The following is a 23,238-nucleotide window of genomic DNA, read 5'->3' as shown; positions in this document are numbered from 1 at the left end:
GTAACTTGTTTAAGAGTGTTTTTAAAATGTGCAATTGCTACTTTTGCTTAAATAAAATATCTGAGTACTTCTTCTGGCAATCGCTGTTGAAAAGACCTAACGTACTCCGGTGGTAGAAAGAAATCAAAACTAAATCATATATTGCATGTATCCTATCACACGATTAAAGCAATGGCAAATATTGATTAAAAGAACAATGTAAAATCTCAAATCTGATAAAAAACTAAGCAACTCTCAATCAACACTGATTCTGTTCGCAATCAAAAAGTGATTTTATTTGTGACATCTTATTACATAATCATTAGGTTTGTGTACAAAGAGAGAGTGACAGAAAAAAAATACAGAGGATAATAAAACAGGTCAGAATGAAAATGACACATGAATAGGAAGCAAATATGTTTAATACGTTGCATACTTTTTGTAAATGGTACAGATTCTGAAGGTTAATAAAGTTTATTTCAAAATTAACAGTAAAGTACTGACAGCATTTGAGAGAGTTGGTAGTTCAAACAGGATTTTTCTCTGTGATTAAGGAATATACAACACTATTATTCTTTGGATTGTGTTAGAAAGTGCCAGTTAGATGTTTCCTAAATAGCCTTTGCACTGATTATATAATAACAAAAGCTTGAAAATTAAATCATTTAATACACAAAAAAACTGATAACTGTTTGCATTTGTGTTTGTGTATAAACAACATTTTCCTTCAAAAAAATCGTAACTATATGTTCTGTGGATACAAATATTCCACACCCATTCATTAATACCATTAATTTAATATAATGCAATAGGACAAAAGACCACCCTGTAATACTAAAACTACTTGTGAGAATGGGATGATATGGCATATGTTCAATAAATCTGGACTATGTACAAACAAAAACAAAAGTTATTATCACAATACAATTTAATCTTATTTACAGTGATAAGGGATTTTAAACAATCTCATGCACTCTTGTCTATTCATTGAAAAAAGTAACTACTCATAGTTAACCATAATTGAGATGACTGTGTACGTCCCCTTAGATTGTTAAAATCTTTTTTAAAAATCTCCATGTTAGGTGAGTCTATTTGGGTGTACATGAGAGGGTTTAATTTATCTCATTATTAATTTGTTCATCATTTTTTTGGTGAAACAGAAAGTTCAAGTCTTGGGAACCTGAAACCACCTCTCGAACCACTGTCACTGCTGGAGGATGAAGACAATCTCGATGTCTTAGAGGGCAAAGAAACACCTGCACCTGCTTCACCCTCCCCACCAAGTGACACTTCATATGAGCCCTTTGACTTTGCACCGAAACCTCCAAAGGTGCCAAACTTCAACTTGCCTTTCTTTCCTTTGACCTTGCTTTCTCCTAGGTCTAAAGAAATGTCGCCACCCTCAGCTTCTAAGTGAGCTGAAGGAGAACTCACTGCAGGCCCCCCCTCATCACTCAGAGAAGAAGATCGATGCCTTGATTTCTTAAATAGATCTAGTGAGGCTGACTTTCCTTTAGCTGACACACTGAGCCCAGGATCACCCTCAAATTCTAATTTTCCAGCCGTCAGTCCCCCGGTATGTACCTTACCGCCTTTTCCACTTGTACTCAACCCTACCTCTGGTCCTCGAAGGTCACCCGCACTACTACCCTTTGCTTTAGATTTGCCAAAGAATGTTGGCATCTTTACCCTTATTTTGCCTTCTCTTTGCCTAAGTTCTGGACTGGGAACCTCAATATTTGGTGAACTAACTTGCCAACTTCCTTCACCTCCCTGGACTTCCTCCTGAGGCTGAATAATGCCAAATTGTGGTACCTTGATTTTAGGAAATGTTACAGTACCTTCTGGGTAATGAAGGGCCCCACTTCCACTGCGGCCTGAAGCACTTGCATCAAGCTCTGCACCATAGCTCACATTTCTGTTTGGGCCTTTAAAACCTACAGACATAGTTGCCTCTCTGTTCAAATGTGTATCGACATCAGAAGCTACATTCACATTTGGCATTTTAATATTAGGAGTCTTAAATTTCATATCCGTCCCTCCCAAATGAATATTTGGACTGTCAATGCCCTCTGGTAAAGATCCATCACCTTTCAATTTTGGAGATTTCATATCTAATTCCACATCAGGAAAATGAAGCTTACCAAAACGCGGCTTCTTTACCTTTGTTCCCTTGACTTGAATATTGGGTGTGTCTACATCCAGGTCTACTGCAGGCGTTTCTATATCAACTTCGGGTTTCTTTGCCTTTCCTTTCACTTTTGGAAGTTTGAATTTCCCCTTCTTCCCCTTAACGTTGATATTAATGTCAGGGGCATCAAGACCTGTGTCACTACCTGGCAGACGTAGTTCTGTTTTGGAACCTTTTGCTTCAACACTGTACATGAGGGTTTTCCCTTCCACTTCTGGGGATTTCATTCCAAACTTAGGACCTTTGAACTTGGGAAATGTTATACCTGTCTTTTCAGAATCAATAGACACACCTTCCATAGTGATGGTTGGACCTTTGATATCTGAATCCAATTTGGGCAAGGATGCATCTATTTTTCCTTTGACTTTTTGACCTTTCACTTTGAAATCAACATCAGGTGCTTTCACATCAATGTTTCCTTTGGGAATGTTTATGTTGAAGGCTGAACCCTCAACCTTTGGATCTTTAATGTTAAGTGATGGCATGGTCATTGTAGGCATTTTAAATCCCCCCTTAGGAACTTTAAAATCGACCTGTGGACCTTTGATGTCAACAGCAGGTTTTTCTATGTCTCCCTCTATCTTTGGCACTGACACTCCCACATCACCTTTGATTGTGGGACCTCTCAGATTGATGTCAACTTTAGGTGCTTTCACATCAATGTCTGCTCTGGGAAGGTTAATATCAACATCTGGAACCTCAACTTTTGGACCTTCGAAGCCAAATGATGGAATTTGGATTTTTGGCATTTTAATTCCACCTTTCAGCCCTTCAATATCAACCGCTGGAGCTTTGATTTCGACTTCAGGTGTTTTTATGTCTCCTTTTATCTTTGGCATTGACATGTCCACATCGCCTTTGAGTTTGGGGCCTTTCAGGTTAAAATCAACATTTGGCATGGAGAGATTTGGCCCTGAAATGGTTGGCATTTTGAATTTGTGACCTTTGATTTTACCACTTGGACTTTCAATGTCGACATCTGGTCCTTTAATATCCAAGTGAGGCGCATTAACATCAATATCAGCTTTTGGGATGCTGACATCAATGTCTGGTCCTTCAACATGTGGACTTTTCAACCCAAAGGATGGCATTTTAAATGAAGGCATTTTGAATCCTCCTTTGTCGCCATCAAAGTCAACTTCTGGTCCTTCAATATCCATCTTGGGAGCTTTTATGTTACCCTTAATCGTTGGAACGGAGAAATCCAGATCTCCCTTTATGTTGGGCCCTTTAATGTCAACTTCAGGTGTTTTGACATCAATGTTTGCTTCAGGAAGGTTTATATCAACTTCTGGACCGTCAAACTTTGGACCTTTGATGTTCCATGATGGCATTTTGATGTTAGGCATTTTAAAGCCACTCTTTGTCCCTTCAAAGTCAACATCTGGACATTTAATGTCAACTTCAGGTGTTTTAATGTCTCCTTTGATCTTTGGCATTGACATGTCAACATCGCCTTTGAGTTTGGGGCCTTTCAGGTTAAAATCAACATTTGGCATGGAGATGTTCGGCCCTGAAATGCTTGGCATTGTGAATGTGTGACCTTTGACTTTACCACTTGGACTTTGAATGTCAAAATCTGGTCCTTTGATATCCAAGTTAGGGGCATTAAGATCAACATCAACTTCTGGTCCTTCAACATTGGGTCCTTTCCCTCCAAAGGTTGGCATTTTAAATGTAGGCATTTTGAATCTTCCTTTGTCGCCATCAAAGTCAACTTCTGGTCCTTCAATATCCATCTTGGGAGCTTTTATGTTACCCTTAATCTTTGGAACGGAGAAATCCAGATCTCCCTTTATGTTGGGCCCTTTAATGTCAACGTCAGGTGTTTTGACATCAATGTTCGCTTCAGGAAGGTTTATATCAACTTCTGGACCTTCAAACTTTGGACCTTTGATGTTCCATGATGGCATTTTGATGTTAGGCATTTTAAAGCCACCCTTTGTCCCTTCAAGGTCAACATCTGGACATTCGATGTCAACTTCAGGTGTTTTAATGTCTCCTTTTATCTTTGGCATTGACATGTCAACATCGCCTTTGAGTTTGGGGCCTTTCAGGTTAAAATCAACATTTGGCATGGAGATGTTTGGCCCTGAAATGCTTGGCATTGTGAATGTGTGACCTTTGACTTTACCACTTGGACTTTGAATGTCAAAATCTGGTCCTTTTAATTCCAAATCAGGGGCATTTACATTAATGTCAGCTTTTGGGATGCTGACATCAACTTCTGGTCCTTCAATATTTGGACCTTTAAACCCAAAGGATGGCATTTTAAATGTAGGTCTTTTAAATCCACCTTTGACGCCATCAAAGTCAACATCTGGTCCTTCGATATCCATCTTGGGGGCTCTTATGTTACCCTCAATCTTACGACCTGATACATCCAAATCTCCCTTTATATCAACTTCAGGAGCGTCAACTTTGGGACCTTGGGTGTTCCATGATGGCATTTTGAATTTAGGCATTTCAAATTGACCCTTTGGACCTTCAATATCAACCTCTGGACATTTGATGTCAAGCTCCGGTGTTTTTATTCCTCCGGATATCTTTGGCACTGACATGTCTACATCGCCTTTGATTTTGGCGCCTTTCAGGTTAAAATCCACATCTGGCATGGAGATTTTTGGCCCTGAAAAGCTTGGAATTTTGAATGTGTGACCTTTGGTTTTACCACTTGGACTTTCAATGTCAAAACCTGGTCCTTTGATATCCAAGTTAGGGGCATTAAGATCAACATCAACTTCTGGTCCTTCAACATGTGGTCCTTTCCCTCCAAAGGATGGCATTTTAAATTTAGGCATTTTAAATCTTCCTTTGTGGCCATCAATTTCAACATCTGGTCCTGCAATATCAATCTTGGGAGATTTTATGTTACCCTTAATCTTTGGAACAGAGAAATCCAGATCTCCCTTTATTTTGGGCCCTTTAATGTCAACATCCGGTGTTTTAACATCAATGTTCGCTTCAGGAAGGTTTATATCAACTTCTGGACCTTCAAACTTTGGACCTTTGATGTTCCATGATGGCATTTTAATGTGAGGCATTTTAAAGCCACTCTTTGTCCCTTCAATGTCAACATCTGGACATTTGATGTCAACTTCAGGTGTTTTTATGTCTCCTTTTATCTTTGGCATTGACATGTCCATATCGCCTTTGAGTTTGGGGCCTTTCAGGTTAAAATCAACATTTGGCATGGAAAGATTTGGTCCTGAAATGGTTGGCATTTTGAATTTGTGACCTTTGATCTTACCACTTGGACTTTCAATGTCAACATCTGGTCCTTTAATATCCAAGTGAGGGGCATTAACATCAATATCAGCTGTTGGGATGCTGACATCAATGTCTGGTCCTTCAACATGTGGACCTTTCAACCCAAAGGATGGCATTTTAAATGTAGGCATTTTGAATCTTCCTTTGTCGCCATCAAAGTCAACTTCTGGTCCTTCAATATCCATCTTGGGAGCTTTTATGTTACCCTTAATCTTTGGAACGGAGAAATCCAGATCTCCCTTTATGTTGGGCCCTCTAATGTCAACATCCGGTGTTTTAACATCAATATTCGCTTCAGGAAGGTTTATATCAACTTCTGGACCGTCAAACTTTGGACCTTTGATGTTCCATGATGGCATGTGGATGTTAGGCATTTTAAATCCACCCTTTGTCCCTTCAATGTCAACATCTGGACATTTGATGTCAACTTCAGGTGTTTGTATGTCTCCTTTTATCTTTGGCATTGACATGTCCACATCGCCTTTGAGTTTGGGGCCTTTCAGGTTAAAATCAACATTTGGCATGGAGATGTTTGGCATTGAAATGGTTGGCATTTTGAAGGTATGACCTTTGATTTTACCACTTGGACTTTCAATGTCAAAACCTGGTCCCTTGATGTCCAAGTCAGGCGCTTTAACATCAATATCAGCTTTGGGAAGGTTAATATTAATGTCTGGACCCTCAACTTTTGGACCTTTCAAGCCAAACGATGGCATTTTGATTTTCGGCATTTCAAAGCCACCTTTTGGCCCTTCGACATCAACCGCTGGACCTGTAATGTCCACATCAGGTGTTTTTATGTCTCCTTTTATCTTTGGCATTGACATGTCCACATCACCTTTGAGTTTAGGGCCTTTAAGGTTAAAATCAAAATCTGGCATGGAGAGATTTGGTCCTGAAATGGTTGGCATTTTGAATGTGTGACCTTTGATTTTACCACTTGGACTTTCAATGTCGACATCTGGTCCTTTAATATCCAAGTGAGGGGCATTAACATCAATATCAGCTGTTGGGATGCTGACATCAATGTCTGGTCCTTCAACATGTGGACCTTTCAACCCAAAGGATGGCATTTTAAATGTAGGCATTTTGAATCTTCCTTTGTCGCCATCAAAGTCAACTTCTGGTCCTTCAATATCCATCTTGGGAGCTTTTATGTTACCCTTAATCTTTGGAACGGAGAAATCCAGATCTCCCTTTATGTTGGGCCCTTTAATGTCAACATTTGGTGTTTTAACATCAATATTCGCTTCAGGAAGGTTTATATCAACTTCTGGACCGTCAAACTTTGGACCTTTGATGTTCCATGATGGCATGTGGATGTTAGGCATTTTAAAGCCACTCTTTGTCCCTTCAATGTCAACATCTGGACATTTGATGTCAACTTCAGGTGTTTTTATGTCTCCTTTTATCTTTGGCATTGACATGTCCATATCGCCTTTGAGTTTGGGGCCTTTCAGGTTAAAATCAACATTTGGCATGGAGATGTTTGGCACTGAAATGGTTGGCATTTTGAAGGTATGACCTTTGACTTTACCACTTGGACTTTCAATGTCAAAACCTGGTCCTTTGATGTCCAAGTCAGGCGCTCTAACATCAATATCAGCTTTGGGAAGGTTAATATTAATGTCTGGACCCTCCACTTTTGGACCTTTCAAGCCAAACGATGGCATTTTGATTTTCGGCATTTCAAAGCCACCTTTTGGCCCTTCAACGTCAACCGCTGGACCTGTAATGTCAAAATCAGGTGTTTTTATGTCTCCTTTAATCTTTGGCATTGACATGTCCATATCGCCTTTGAGTTTGGAGCCTTTCAGGTTAAAGTCAACATTTGGCATGGAGAGATTTGGTCCTGAAATGGTTGGCATTTTGAATTTGTGACCTTTGATTTTACCACTTGGACTTTCAATGTCGACATCTGGTCCTTTAATATCCAAGTGAGGGGCATTAACATCAATATCAGCTGTTGGGATGCTGACATCAATGTCTGGTCCTTCAACATGTGGACCTTTCAACCCAAAGGATGGCATTTTGAATGTAGGCATTTTGAATCTTCCTTTGTCGCCATCAAAGTCAACTTCTGGTCCTTCAATATCCATCTTGGGAGCTTTTATGTTACCCTTAATCTTTGGAACGGAGAAATCCAGATCTCCCTTTATGTTGGGCCCTTTAATGTCAACATCCGGTGTTTTAACATCAATGTTTGCTTCAGGAAGGTTTATATCAATTTCTGGACCTTCAAACTTTGGACCTTTGATGTTCCATGATGGCATGTGGATGTTAGGCATTTTAAAGCCACTCTTTGTCCCTTCAAGGTCAACATCTGGACATTTGAGGTCAACTTCAGGTGTTTTTATGTCTCCTTTTATCTTTGGCATTGACATGTCCACATCGCCTTTGAGTTTGGGGCCTTTCAGGTTAAAATCAACATTTGGCATGGAGAGATTTGGTCCTGAAATGGTTGGCATTTTGAATTTGTGACCTTTGATTTTACCACTTGGACTTTCAATGTCAATACCTGGTCCTTTGATATCCAAGGTAGGCGCTTTAACATCAATATCAGCTTTGGGAAGGTTAATATTAATGTCTGGACCCTCCACTTTTGGACCTTTCAAGCCAAACGATGGCATTTTGATTTTCGGCATTTCAAAGCCACCTTTTGGCCCTTCAAGGTCAACCGCTGGACCTGTAAGGTCAAAATCAGGTGTTTTTATGTCTCCTTTAATCTTTGGCATTGACATGTCCATATCGCCTTTGAGTTTGGAGCCTTTCAGGTTAAAGTCAACATTTGGCATGGAGAGATTTGGTCCTGAAATGGTTGGCATTTTGAATTTGTGACCTTTGATTTTACCACTTGGACTTTCAATGTCGACATCTGGTCCTTTAATATCCAAGTGAGGGGCATTAACATCAATATCAGCTGTTGGGATGCTGACATCAATGTCTGGTCCTTCAACATGTGGACCTTTCAACCCAAAGGATGGCATTTTAAATGTAGGCATTTTGAATCTTCCTTTGTCGCCATCAAAGTCAACTTCTGGTCCTTCAATATCCATCTTGGGAGCTTTTATGTTACCCTTAATCTTTGGAACGGAGAAATCCAGATCTCCCTTTATGTTGGGCCCTTTAATGTCAACATCCGGTGTTTTGACATCAATGTTCGCTTCAGGAAGGTTTATATCAACTTCTGGACCTTCAAACTTTGGACCTTTGATGTTCCATGATGGCATGTGGATGTTAGGCATTTTAAATCCACCCTTTGTCCCTTCAATGTCAACATCTGGACATTTGATGTCAACTTCAGGTGTTTGTATGTCTCCTTTTATCTTTGGCATTGACATGTCCACATCGCCTTTGACTTTGGGGCCTTTCAGGTTAAAATCAACATTTGGCATGGAGATGTTTGGCATTGAAATGGTTGGCATTTTGAAGGTATGACCTTTGATTTTACCACTTGGACTTTCAATGTCAATACCTGGTCCTTTGATATCCAAGTTAGGCGCTTTAACATCAATATCAGCTTTGGGAAGGTTAATATTCATGTCTGGACCCTCCACTTTTGGACCTTTCAAGCCAAACGATGGCATTTTGATTTTCGGCATTTCAAAGCCACCTTTTGGCCCTTCAAGGTCAACCGCTGGACCTGTAAGGTCAAAATCAGGTGTTTTTATGTCTCCTTTTATCTTTGGCATTGACATGTCCATATCACCTTTGAGTTTGGGGCCTTTCAGGTTAAAATCAAAATCTGGCATGGAGATGTTTGGTCCTGAAATGGTTGGCATTTTGAATTTGTGACCTTTGATTTTACCACTTGGACTTTCAATATCGACATCTGGTCCTTTAATATCCAAGTGAGGGGCATTAACATCAATAGCAGCTGTTGGGATGCTGACATCAATGTCTGGTCCTTCAACATGTGGACCTTTCAACCCAAAGGATGGCATTTTAAATGTAGGCATTTTGAATTTTCCTTTGTCTCCATCAAAGTCAACTTCTGGTCCTTCAATATCCATCTTGGGAGCTTTTATGTTACCCTTAATCTTTGGAACGGAGAAATCCAGATCTCCCTTTATGTTGGGCCCTTTAATGTCAACATCCGGTGTTTTAACATCAATGTTCGCTTCAGGAAGGTTTATATCAACTTCTGGACCTTCAAACTTTGGACCTTTGATGTTCCATGATGGCATGTGGATGTTAGGCATTTTAAAGCCACTCTTTGTCCCTTCAAGGTCAACATCTGGACATTTGATGTCAACTTCAGGTGTTTGTATGTCTCCTTTTATCTTTGGCATTGACATGTCCACATCGCCTTTGACTTTGGGGCCTTTCAGGTTAAAATCAACATTTGGCATGGAGATGTTTGGCATTGAAATGGTTGGCATTTTGAAGGTATGACCTTTGATTTTACCACTTGGACTTTCAATGTCAATACCTGGTCCTTTGATATCTAAGTCAGGCGCTTTAAAATCAATATCAGCTTTGGGAAGGTTAATATTAATGTCTGGACCCTCCACTTTTGGACCTTTCAAGCCAAACGATGGCATTTTGATTTTCGGCATTTCAAAGCCACCTTTTGGCCCTTCAAGGTCAACCCCTGGACCTGTAATGTCAACATCAGGTGTTTTTATGTCTCCTTTTATCTTTGGCATTGACATGTCCATTTCACCTTTGAGTTTGGGGCCTTTCAGGTTAAAATCAACATTTGGCATGGAGAGATTTGGTCCTGAAATGGTTGGCATTTTGAATTTGTGACCTTTGATCTTACCACTTGGACTTTCAATGTCGACATCTGGTCCTTTAATATCCAAGTGAGGGGTATTACCATCAATATCAGCTGTTGGGATGCTGACATCAATGTCTGGTCCTTCAATATGTGGACCTTTCAACCCAAAGGATGGCATTTTAAATGTAGGCATTTTGAATTTTCCTTTGTCGCCATCAAAGTCAACTTCTGGTCCTTCAATATCCATCTTGGGAGCTTTTATGTTACCCTTAATCTTTGGAACGGAGAAATCCAGATCTCCCTTTATGTTGGGCCCTTTAATGTCAACATCCGGTGTTTTAACATCAATCTTTGCTTCAGGAAGGTTTATATCAACTTCTGGACCGTCAAACTTTGGACCTTTGGTGTTCCATGATGGCATGTGGATGTTAGGCATTTTAAAGCCACTCTTTGTCCCTTCAATGTCAACATCTGGACATTTGATGTCAACTTCAGGTGTTTGTATGTCTCCTTTTATCTTTGGCATTGACATGTCCACATCGCCTTTGACTTTGGGGCCTTTCAGGTTAAAATCAACATTTGGCATGGAGATGTTTGGCATTGAAATGGTTGGCATTTTGAAGGTATGACCTTTGATTTTACCACTTGGACTTTCAATGTCAATACCTGGTCCTTTGATATCCAAGTCAGGCGCTCTAACATCAATATCAGCTTTGGGAAGGTTAATATTAATGTCTGGACCCTCCACTTTTGGACCTTTCAAGCCAAATGATGGCATTTTGATTTTCGGCATTTCAAAGCCACCCTTTGTCCCTTCAATGTCAACATCTGGACATTTTATGTCTACTTCAGGTGTTTGTATGTCTCCTTTTATCTTTGGCATTGACATGTCCACATCGCCTTTGAGTTTGGGGCCTTTCAGGTTAAAGTCAACATTTGGCATGGAGAGATTTGGTCCTGAAATGGTTGGCATTTTGAATTTGTGACCTTTGATTTTACCACTTGGACTTTCAATGTCGAAATCTGGTCCTTTAATATCCAAGTGAGGGGCATTAACATCAATATCAGCTGTTGGGATGCTGACATCAATGCCTGGTCCTTCAACATGTGGACCTTTCAACCCAAAGGATGGCATTTTAAATGTAGGCATTTTGAATCTTCCTTTGTCGCCATCAAAGTCAACTTCTGGTCCTTCAATATCCATCTTGGGAGATTTTATGTTACCCTTAATCTTTGGAACGGAGAAATCCAGATCTCCCCTTATGTTGGGCCCTTTAATGTCAACATCCGGTGTTTTAACATCAATGTTTGCTTCAGGAAGGTTTATATCAACTTCTGGACCGTCAAACTTTGGACCTTTGATGTTCCATGATGGCATGTGGATGTTAGGCATTTTAAAGCCACTCTTTGTCCCTTCAATGTCAACATCTGGACATGTTATGTCAACTTCAGGTGTTTTTATGTCTCCTTTTGTCTTTGGCATTGACATGTCCACATCGCCTTTGAGTTTGGGGCCTTTCAGATTAAAATCAACATTTGGCATGGAGAGATTTGGTCCTGAAATGGTTGGCATTTTGAATTTGTGACCTTTGATCTTACCACTTGGACTTTCAATGTCAAAACCTGGTCCCTTGATGTCCAAGTCAGGCGCTTTAACATCAATATCAGCTTTGGGAAGGTTAATATTAATGTCTGGACCCTCCACTTTTGGACCTTTCAAGCCAAACGATGGCATTTTGATTTTCGGCATTTCAAAGCCACCTTTTGGCCCTTCAACATCAACCGCTGGACCTGTAATGTCAACATCAGGTGTTTGTATGTCTCCTTTTATCTTTGGCATTGACATGTCCAAATCGCCTTTGAGTTTGGGGCCTTTCAGGTTAAAATCAACATTTGGCATGGAGAGATTTGGTCCTGAAATGGTTGGCATTTTGAATTTGTGACCTTTGATTTTACCACTTGGACTTTCAATGTCGACATCTGGACAATTGATGTCAACTTCAGGTGTTTTTAAGTCTCCTTTCATCTTTGGCATTGACATGTCCACATCACCTTTGAGTTTAGGGCCTTTCAGGTTAAAATCAACATTTGGCATGGAGATTTTTGGCACTGAAATGGTTGGCATTTTGAAGGTATGACCTTTGACTTCACCACTTGGACTTTCAATGTCAAAACCTGGTCCTTTGATGTCCAAGTCAGGCGCTTTAACATCAATATCAGCTTTGGGAAGGTTAATATTAATGTCTGGACCCTCCACTTTTTGACCTTTCAAGCCAAACGATGGCATTTTGATTTTCGGCATTTCAAAGCCACCTTTTGGCCCTTCAAGGTCAACCGCTGGACCTGTAATGTCAAAATCAGGTGTTTTTATGTCTCCTTTCATCTTTGGCATTGACATGTCCAAATTGCCTTTGATTTTGGGGCCTTTCAGATTAAAATCAACATCTGGCATGTCTATGTTTGTTCCTGAGATGGTTGGCATTTTCAGTTTAGTTCCCTTCATTTTAACATCTGGTCCTTCACTTTCAACATTTGGAGTTGTAATATCAATGCTAGCTTTGGGAAGATTAATATCAACCTCAGGCATTTCGACTTTGGGGCCTTTGAAACCAAATTTTGGCATCTTGAATTTGGATCCTTTAGTTTTCGGACCAGTCAATCCAAGGTCAGAATCAAAACCTTCATAGCTACCAGATTTCCCTTTGATGCTGATATCCCCTTTTACCATTTCAACATTGGTTTCCGGGGTCTTTATCTTAGGGCTCTTAAATCCAAACTTTGGCATTTTAAATTTACTTTTCTTCCCGCCCATTTCTGGCACGTCAATTGTAGCATCTGGTCCCTCAAGTTCAGTTTTAGGCATTTTAAAGTCACTCTTTGGCACTTCAATATCAACCGCTGGAGCATTGATTTCAACATCAGGTGTTTTTATGACTCCTTTTATCTTTGGCATTGACATGTCCACATCACCTTTGAGTTTGGGGCCTTTCAGGTTAAAGTCAACATTTGGCATGGAGAGATTTGGTCCTGAAATGGTTGGCATTTTGAATTTGTGACCTTTGATTTTACCACTTGGACTTTCAATGTCGACATCTGGTCCTTTAATATCCAAGTGAGGCGCATTAACATCAATATCAGCTTTTGGGATGCTGACATCAATGTCTGGTCCTTCAACATGTGGATCTTTCAACCCAAAGGATGGCATTTTAAATGTCGGCATTTTGAATTTTCCTTTGTCGCCATCAAAGTCAACTTCTGGTCCTTCAATATCCATCTTGGGAGCTTTTATGTTACCCTTAATCTTTGGAACGGAGAAATCCAGATCTCCCTTTATGTTGGGCCCTTTAATGTCAACATCCGGTGTTTTAACATCAATGTTCGCTTCAGGAAGGTTTATATCAACTTCTGGGCCTTCAAACTTTGGACCTTTGGTTTTCCATGATGGCATGTGGATGTTAGGCATTTTAAAGCCACTCTTTGTCCCTTCAATGTCAACATCTGGACATTTGATGTCAACTTCAGGTGTTTGTATGTCTCCTTTTATCTTTGGCATTGACATGTCCATATCGCCTTTGAGTTTGGGGCCTTTCAGGTTAAAATCAAGATCTGGCATCGAGAGATTTGGTCCTGAAATGGTCGGCATTTTGAATTTGTGACCTTTGATCTTACCACTTGGACTTTCAATATCGACATCTGGTCCTTTAATATCCAAGTGAGGGGCATTAACATCAATATCAGCTTTGGGGAGGTTAATATTAATGTCTGGACCCTCCACTTTTGGTCCTTTGAAGCCAAATGATGGCATTTTGATGTTCGGCATTTCAAAGCCACCTTTTGGCCCTTCAAAATCAACTGCTGGACCTGTTATGTCAACATCAGGTGTTTTAACATCAATATTCGCTTCCGGAAGGTTTATATCAACTTCTGGACCTTCACACTTGGAACCTTTGATGTTCCATGATGGCATTTTGATGTGAGGCATTTTAAAGCTACTCTTTGTCCCTTCAATATCAACATCTGGACATTTGATGTCAATTTCAGATGTTTTAATGTCTCCTTTTATCTTTGGCATTGACATGTCCATATCGCCTTTGAGTTTGGGACCTTTCAGGTTGAAATCCACATCTGGCATGGAGATGTTTGGTCTAGAAATGCTGGGCAGATTGATTTTGGATCCTTTTAATTTTGCATCAGGACCGTCAACATTGACATCTAGCCCTTTGAGGTCAATGCTAGGTCCTTCAACATCAATATCAGCTTTGGGAAGGTTAATATTAATGTCTGGACCCTCCACTTTTGGACCTTTCAAGCCAAATGATGGCATTTTAATTTTCGGCATTTCAAAGCCACCTTTTGGCCCTTCAACATCAACCCCTGGACCTGTTATGTCAACATCAGGTGTTTTTATGTCTCCTTTTATCTTTGGCATTGACATGTCCATATCACCTTTGAGTTTGGGGCCTTTCAGGTTAAAATCAACATTTGGCATGGAGAGATTTGGTCCTGAAATGGTTGGCATTTTGAATTTGTGACCTTTGATTTTACCACTTGGACTTTCAATGTCGACATCTGGTCCTTTAATATCCAAGTGAGGGGCATTAACATCAATATCAGCTGTTGGGATGCTGACATCAATGTCTGGTCCTTCAACATGTGGACCTTTCAACCCAAAGGATGGCATTTTAAATGTAGGCATTTTGAATCTTCCTTTGTCGCCATCAAAGTCAACTTCTGGTCCTTCAATATCCATCTTGGGAGCTTTTATGTTACCCTTAATCTTTGGAACGGAGAAATCCAGATCTCCCTTTATGTTGGGCCCTTTAATGTCAACTTCCGGTGTTTTAACATCAATGTTCGCTCCAGGAAGGTTTATATCAACTTCTGGACCTTCAAACTTTGAACCTTTGGTGTTCCATGATGGCATGTGGATGTTAGGCATTTTAAAGCCACTCTTTGTCCCTTCAAGGTCAACATCTGGACATTTGATGTCAACTTCAGGTGTTTGTATGTCTCCTTTTATCTTTGGCATTGACATGTCCACATCACCTTTGAGTTTGGGGCCTTTCAGGTTAAAATCAACATTTGGCATGGAGAGATTTGGTCCTGAAATGGTTGGCATTTTGAAGGTATGACCTTTGATTTTACCACTTGGACTTTCAATGTCGACATCTGGTCCTTTAATATCCAAGTGAGGGGCATTAACATCAATATCAGCTGTTGGGATGCTGACATCAATGTCTGGTCCTTCAACATGTGGGCCTTTCAACCCAAAGGATGGCATTTTAAATGTAGGCATTTTGAATCTTCCTTTGTCGCCATCAAAGTCAACTTCTGGTCCTTCAATATCCATCTTGGGAGCTTTTATGTTACCCTTAATCTTTGGAACGGAGAAATCCAGATCTCCCTTTATTTTGGGCCCTTTAATGTCAACTTCCGGTGTTTTAACATCAATGTTCGCTCCAGGAAGGTTTATATCAACTTCTGGACCTTCAAACTTTGGACCTTTGGTGTTCCATGATGGCATGTGGATGTTAGGCATTTTAAAGCCACTCTTTGTCCCTTCAAGGTCAACATCTGGACATTTGATGTCAACTTCAGGTGTTTTTATGTCTCCTTTTATCTTTGGCATTGACATGTCCACATCGCCTTTGAGTTTGGGGCCTTTCAGGTTAAAATCAACATTTGGCATGGAGAGATTTGGTCCTGAAATGGTTGGCATTTTGAATTTGTGACCTTTGATTTTACCACTTGGACTTTCAATGTCAACATCTGGTCCTTTAATATCCAAGTCGGGCGCTTTAACATCAATATCAGCTTTGGGAAGGTTAATATTAATGTCTGGACCCTCCACTTTTGGTCCTTTCAAGCCAAATGATGGCATTTTGATTTTCGGCATTTCAAAGCCACCTTTTGGCCCTTCAACATCAACCGCTGGACCTGTAATGTCAACATCAGGTGTTTTAACATCAATGTTCGCTTCAGGAAGGTTTATATCAACTTCTGGACCTTCACACTTGGAACCTTTGATGTTCCATGATGGCATTTTGATGTTAGGCATTTTAAAGCCACTCTTTGTCCCTTCAATGTCAACATCTGGACATTTGATGTCAACTTCAGGTCTGTTTATGTCTCCTTTTGTCTTTGGCATTGACATGTCCACATCGCCTTTGAGTTTGGGGCTTTTCAGGTTGAAATCCATATCTGGCATGGGAATTTTCGGTCCAGAACTGCTGGACAGTTTGATATTGGTTCCTTTTAATTTTGCATCAGGGCCTTCAACATTGACATCTAGTCCTTTGAGGTCAACCTTGGGTCCTTTAACATCAATTTCAGCTTTGGGAAGTTTAATATCAATGTCTGTACCCTCCACTTTTGGACCTTTCAAGCCAAATGATGGCATTTGGATTTTCGGCATTTTGAATGTTCCTTTTTGGCCATCAACATCTCCTCCTTCAATATGAACTTTTGGACCTCCAATGTCAACTTCAGGTGCTTTCACATGAAAGTCAGCTTTAGGAAGGTTAACATCAACGTCTGGACCCTCCACTTTTGTACCTTTTAACCCAAATGATGGCATTTTGGGTTTTGGCATTTCAAATCTACCCTTTGGCCCTTCAATGTCAACTCCTGGACCTTTGATTTCAACGTTGGTTGTTTTTATGTCTCCTTTTATCTTTGGCATTGACATGTCCACATCGCCTTTGAGTTTGGGGCTTTTCAGGTTGAAATCCACATCTGGCATGGGAATTTTCGGTCCAGAATTGCTGGACAGTTTGATATTGGTTCCTTTTAATTTTGCATCAGGGCCTTCAACATTGACATCTAGTCCTTTGAGGTCAACCTTGGGTCCTTTAACATCAATTTCAGCTTTGGGAAGTTTAATATCAATGTCTGTACCCTCCACTTTTGGACCTTTCAAGCCAAATGATGGCATTTGGATTTTCGGCATTTTGAATGTTCCTTTTTGGCCATCAACATCTCCTCCTTCAATATGAACTTTTGGACCTCCAATGTCAACTTCAGGTGCTTTCACATGAAAGTCAGCTTTAGGAAGGTTAACATCAACGTCTGGACCCTCCACTTTTGTACCTTTTAACCCAAATGATGGCATTTTGGGTTTTGGCATTTCAAATCTACCCTTTGGCCCTTCAATGTCAACTCCTGGACCTTTGATTTCAACGTTGGTTGTTTTTATGTCTCCTTTTATCTTTGGCATTGACATGTCCACATCGCCTTTGAGTTTGGGGCTTTTCAGGTTGAAATCCACATCTGGCATGGGAATTTTCGGTCCAGAACTGCTGGACAGTTTGATATTGGTTCCTTTTAATTTTGCATCAGGGCCTTCAACATTGACATCTAGTCCTTTGAGGTCAACCTTGGGTCCTTTAACATCAATTTCAGCTTTGGGAAGTTTAATATCAATGTCTGTACCCTCCACTTTTGGACCTTTCAAGCCAAATGATGGCATTTGGATTTTCGGCATTTTGAATGTTCCTTTTTGGCCATCAACATCTCCTCCTTCAATATGAACTTTTGGACCTCCAATGTCAACTTCAGGTGCTTTCACATGAAAGTCAGCTTTAGGAAGGTTAACATCAACGTCTGGACCCTCCACTTTTGTACCTTTTAACCCAAATGATGGCATTTTGGGTTTTGGCATTTCAAATCTACCCTTTGGCCCTTCAATGTCAACTCCTGGACCTTTGATTTCAACGTTGGTTGTTCTTATGTCTCCTTTTATCTTTGGCATTGACATGTCCACATCGCCTTTGAGTTTGGGGCTTTTCAGGTTGAAATCCACATCTGGCATGGGAATTTTCGGTCCAGAACTGCTGGACAGTTTGATATTGGTTCCTTTTAATTTTGCATCAGGGCCTTCAACATTGACATCTAGTCCTTTGAGGTCAACCTTGGGTCCTTTAACATCAATTTCAGCTTTGGGAAGTTTAATATCAATGTCTGTACCCTCCACTTTTGGACCTTTCAAGCCAAATGATGGCATTTGGATTTTCGGCATTTTGAATGTTCCTTTTTGGCCATCAACATCTCCTCCTTCAATATGAACTTTTGGACCTCCAATGTCAACTTCAGGTGCTTTCACATGAAAGTCAGCTTTAGGAAGGTTAACATCAACGTCTGGACCCTCCACTTTTGTACCTTTTAACCCAAATGATGGCATTTTGGGTTTTGGCATTTCAAATCTACCCTTTGGCCCTTCAATGTCAACTCCTGGACCTTTGATTTTAACTTCAGGTCTTTGTATGTCAGTTGATATCTTTGGCACTGACACGTTCACATCCCCTTTGATTTTAGGGCCTTTCAGGTTAATATCAAAAATGTCTCCTTCAACTTTTGAAGATGACACATCGACATCCCCCTTGACTTTGGGTCCTTTGAGGTGTAAATCCACATCTGGAATTTTTGGTCCAGAAATGCTGGGCAGTTTGAATGCTGGTCCTCCGATTTTACCACTTGTACTTTTGCCGGCAAAATCTGGTCCTTTCACGTCCATGTCAGGGGCCTTCATTTCAATGTCAACTTTTGAGAGGGTGACATCACCCTCTGATCCTTCAACATTTGGAGTTTTTACGCCAAAGGACGGTATTTTGAATTTAGGCATTTCAACCTGTGGACCTTTAATGTCCACTCCAGGTCCTTTCAAATCAATGTTACCTTTAGGAAGGTTAACATCAACATCTGGACCCTCCACTTTTGGACCTTTCAACCCAAATATCTTTGGCACTGACACGTCCACATTCCCTTTTATTTTGGGAGCTTCCAGTTCCTGACTTTTCATGCCAATGGATGGCATTGCACATTTCGACTGGTTAAATCCACCTCGAGGTCCCTCATAGTCAATATCCACTTTGGAAGCATTAATGTCTACATATGGGCTTTTAACATTAACTTTGGATGCATTGACATCAACCTCAGGTACCCTGAAATCAATTCCAGGTTTGGCAAGTTTTACATCAACATCTGAAGCTTCAACCTTCTGACCTGTGAAGCCAAATGATTGTATCTTGATTTTCGCTCCTTCCACTTTTACATCAGACTTTCCACCATCAATTTCTGCTCCTTCAATGTCAACCCCAGAAGTTTTTGCGTCAACTTTTGTCCCCTTGACCCCAAATGATGATATCTTTATCCGAGGCATTTTTGAATCTCCTTCTTTCTCCTTAATATTAAAAGTGGGACTTTTAATATCTATGTTGTCTGTCTTTATTCCTCCCTCAGTCACTGTAACATCAATATTCCCCTCTACTTTGGAACCCCTTAGGTTTACATCTTTATTTGGCCCAGATAGGGAAGGAATTTGAACCTTTGTGCTTGGCAGTTCAGCATCAAGCTCACCTTTGAACTTTGAACCTGTAAGGTCGACATCCCGCCCTGCCATTGAAATCTTTCCTGGCCCTGATGAAAATCCAGAGGTGATTTTGCCTTTTTGTATTGCCGATCCTCCTATCCTGCCATCACTCAATTCTTTATCAACACATATGGAACCTCCTTCAAGTCGGACATTCGAATTGTCCAAACGGCCTGATCCCTTTGCCTGCGGGTAACTGATTTCAGATAACTTTAACTTTTTCTTCTCATCTAAACTGGTGTCAACACTTCCCTCCTGTGTTTTAAACATGGATGAAGTCGAAATCGTCACACTCTTTCCTGGTGAAGACAGATTAGTTAACCCTCCATTCTCATCTCCACCCCCGAACCCTCCTATTGCAACATGCTTATCGGTGTTTGCGCTGTCTCTTACTGTCATGCTTGTTCCTAACACCTGCATACCTCCATCAACTTGCTCTCCACTCCTACTTGAAATCTCACTGCCCCCCTGGCTCCCTGATCCTCCAAAGTTAGGCCCTTTAAATCTGAGACCTTCTACCTCTCCTGAAGTTCTTGTGGTTTGAACTCCCCCAGTACCCCAGCGTGTCTCTATGGAGCCAACTTGTGGCCCAGTGTAAGAGACATTGCTTGAGTCAAAAACGTTCCCCTCTGCTCCCACTTTACCTGTGGGGCTGCCATGTGAGATTATGGTATGAGAAGAGCCATCACCAGATTCTTGCCTTAGCCCCTTGAACTCTGGGCTTGAAAGTTCAAGTTGCTCACTTATGCCACCCGGCATATCCACAGTGTAGGTCGTGATGCGGCGGGTGACGGTAGTAATTGTGCTTCCATCGCTGCTTGTGCTGCTATGCCGCTCTGTGCGAACATCCACGCCTTCTGCAAGGTCTTCAGACTTCAGCCTGGGTTTAATCTTTTTTGTGTATATTCTTTTGTAGTCTTCATCCTCCCCGCCCTGTTGATATAAAAGACAGGATGTTATATAATATAGAAATGTTAACATAATATGTATTTTGTTCATTAGCTTCCCAATAAACAAATCTGTGTAATTAAAATAAAATCATTTTAAAAAAGTATAATTTACAAGGATGATATCTGGACTGGAACCTCCAAACCGGGTCTTTCCTTCCCATGTCAGGGTGCCGATTGGTGAACGACATGGTGTGCTCAAGGGCGAGTAGCAAGGGGATTTGTCTCCTTTGTTTTGCAGCTTCAGTCCAACTTTGTGACGGTTCAATGTCTTTAGTAGTTCAGCTGTTTCTTCTGAGCTCATGTTATCAAAGTATACTGTGGCGCCGACAATCTGGTCACCTATGAATTTTTTTACAGACGGCAGAAAAAATGTCTGTTAAGAACACAAACAACTTGTAGGTGAGAACAATCTTAATTCACACCAATTCACACAAAAAAGGAGAATGTGCTACCTTCATATACTTTTCCAGAACGTGCTGCAGGTGACTCTCCTTTAACCTCCCCAACAAAGATCTCTCCACCTGTCTGTTCAATTGTAAAGCCAGATTTGTCTGGACCCTCCCAATCTTGAAAGAGCACCTCTCTGGTCTCCTCCTCTTCAGCCATCTGTTGACATAACCATAAAATAAGAGATCTGAGACAAAACAAACATTGTAGTTGGCAAGAAAAGTATACAGGATAAGCTATAGAAATACAAAGGATTTGTTTTGACTTTAACTTTATAAAATACCTTGATTTGTCTTTCCTCTAGCCCCGGTGTGTTGAAAACTCAATCTTTGTTTTCCTGCATAGACAAAAAAAAAATAATAATCATTAATTATAAGGTAATTACAAGCATTGCATGACTTTTTGTCAGTATTTTATTCCAGATCATAATCAAGCTAAATCCTATATTTAACATTAATGTGAGTTGTTGTGTCTTGTATGACCCGATGGTGAACACTAGATGGTGGTAAAACTATGTCAGACCGTTTAGAAACCATCATGCCCTTTCCTACTGGGTGCTTTGTGATTTGGCAATTTGGTTTGAGTCAGACCACACCCTGCCCTAAGGAAAGCAGCCCAATACTGCACCCAACCCAGAGCTCTAATGTCAATAGAGAGAACAATAATAGTTAAGCTGCCTTGCTTTATGAAAACATACATAAAGGCTCATAAATACACAGTAACTCATACAGCAGCACGTTTGTACATGCTATCTCATCAACACATTCTTTCTGACATCAACTGACATCAATCTTCTTACTCTGCTTAGTAATGACAGCTATGTTTCAGTTTTAATCTAGGTTGACCATATATGTATCTCAATGACTACCACAACTTCCCAAAATTGATCATTTTCAAGGTAGTCAGCAATGCAAAATAATTGAACATATAATGCTTGGTTTGTCATTAAGTTCAGTAGATAGTGTATTTCTGGCCATGATGCATAATTCTATTTAGTAAGGAAACAATAATGTAATAATTCAAGCAGATTTACAGACATGCTCAGGTTTACTATTACTGATATTATGATGTGGACTATAGTAAACACATATGCAAGAATTTCAAGATATTAAGGTTTGTTTATATGATTCTCAGACTGGCCTTTTCAAAAATGTTGACCAGTTCTACCCACCCTGCTCTTGAGAACAGACAACCCATTGTTTTATTATTACCAAACTCTTCTCAACCCACACCTTTAATTAAACAAAGCTGTCTAAGCCATGTGTTTCAACCTAGCTTGCAATAGTTGGCATGTTTTTTTATTTGCATTCATTTGGCAAATACTATTGTGCAAAGTGGTTTACATTGATCCCACAGATCATATGTTATTTTTCCTAAAATGTTCGTTTAAAAACCAAGGTCGTTCTTTTCTTCCACTGCTTCAGTATTGATCAAATGTTCTAGTTCATCATACCAACACCAATCAGTCAATATTGGACTGTACTTAAACACTGAAATATATTGCACCATAAGACACTGACAGGAATGTGATTCAACTGTCCTTTCAATTGAAGAAATCATCCTGTTGCTGACTGTTGCAATTTACCAAATCAAAATGCGCAGCCATTCAGAAAGTTTCAAAGAACTGTATATTTGTCTGGAATCAGCCATATTTGCAAACACTTTTTTATTTACATACACTTACAAAATAAGACAAATAAAGTCTAAGAAAGATGACTAAACTGATGGATCTGAAACACTAATGTAAGGTCTGAACAAAGACTTTCTGTCTTCAGGAAAACAATATCTGAGAAAAAACGTATTTCAAATGTCAATCTGAAAAATTACTACTTTCAACACAAATGTAGAAAAGTTTTCCATGCTATTTGCATCACAGTAAACAACCTGATTAAAACAGTATAGGACACAAATCCCTAACCTGTTCACTGAAGTTACAATACAGTTTTGTAAGACAACATGATGTTGGGAACAAAGGAATTTAAAAAAAGAGTGGTCCTTTTTTAATACTGGAAAATCCATGTAATGCTATGAAGTAATAACCCTGCTCTCTAAAATAGCCTTTTGTTCACTGTCAAGACTGAATAATGAGAGCCAAGTCCACTGATAGTGATAACACCGGAGCTGGGATGGTATTTATGCCAAGCATGACGCCAACCACTGACAGGCATCCACAACCTGATCTTCTTCCTCCTCTTTCTCTCTCATTGTCACTGTGTCCTGACTGAAGCCAGTAACATGAAACTTTCAAGACCTCAAGACTTACAGTATCCGTACCATGTTATGAATCCAACATAGCTGAAATGTGTGAGCA

At 40.1% G+C, this 23,238-nt stretch overlaps 1 protein-coding gene across 2 annotated transcripts in view; it reads right to left on the bottom strand.

Moving 5' to 3' along the window:
• Positions 1-248: 248 nt before the first annotated feature.
• Positions 249-23,238, bottom strand: part of ahnak (AHNAK nucleoprotein) — a 32,302-nt gene continuing 9,312 nt past the window's right edge. The window contains exons 3-7 of one of the 2 annotated variants that reach the window (XM_079669426.1): positions 21,211-21,264; positions 20,933-21,086; positions 20,593-20,819; positions 10,107-20,463; positions 249-9,749 (exon numbers count right to left, since the gene is read on the bottom strand). In XM_079669426.1, coding sequence (XP_079525552.1) covers positions 1,120-9,749; positions 10,107-20,463; positions 20,593-20,819; positions 20,933-21,086 — 19,368 coding nt within the window. In that variant the 5' untranslated portion in view covers positions 21,211-21,264 and the 3' untranslated portion in view covers positions 249-1,119. Of the gene's footprint in view, positions 20,464-20,592; positions 20,820-20,932; positions 21,087-21,210; positions 21,265-23,238 lie in introns of both variants that reach the window. The other variant, XM_079669425.1, reaches the window with a different exon arrangement.

The sequence above is a fragment of the Notothenia rossii genome (assembly GCF_949606895.1).
Source record: "Notothenia rossii genome assembly, chromosome: 3".
NCBI lineage: Eukaryota > Metazoa > Chordata > Actinopteri > Perciformes > Nototheniidae > Notothenia > Notothenia rossii.
This window is presented reverse-complemented; position numbering and strand designations above follow the sequence as displayed.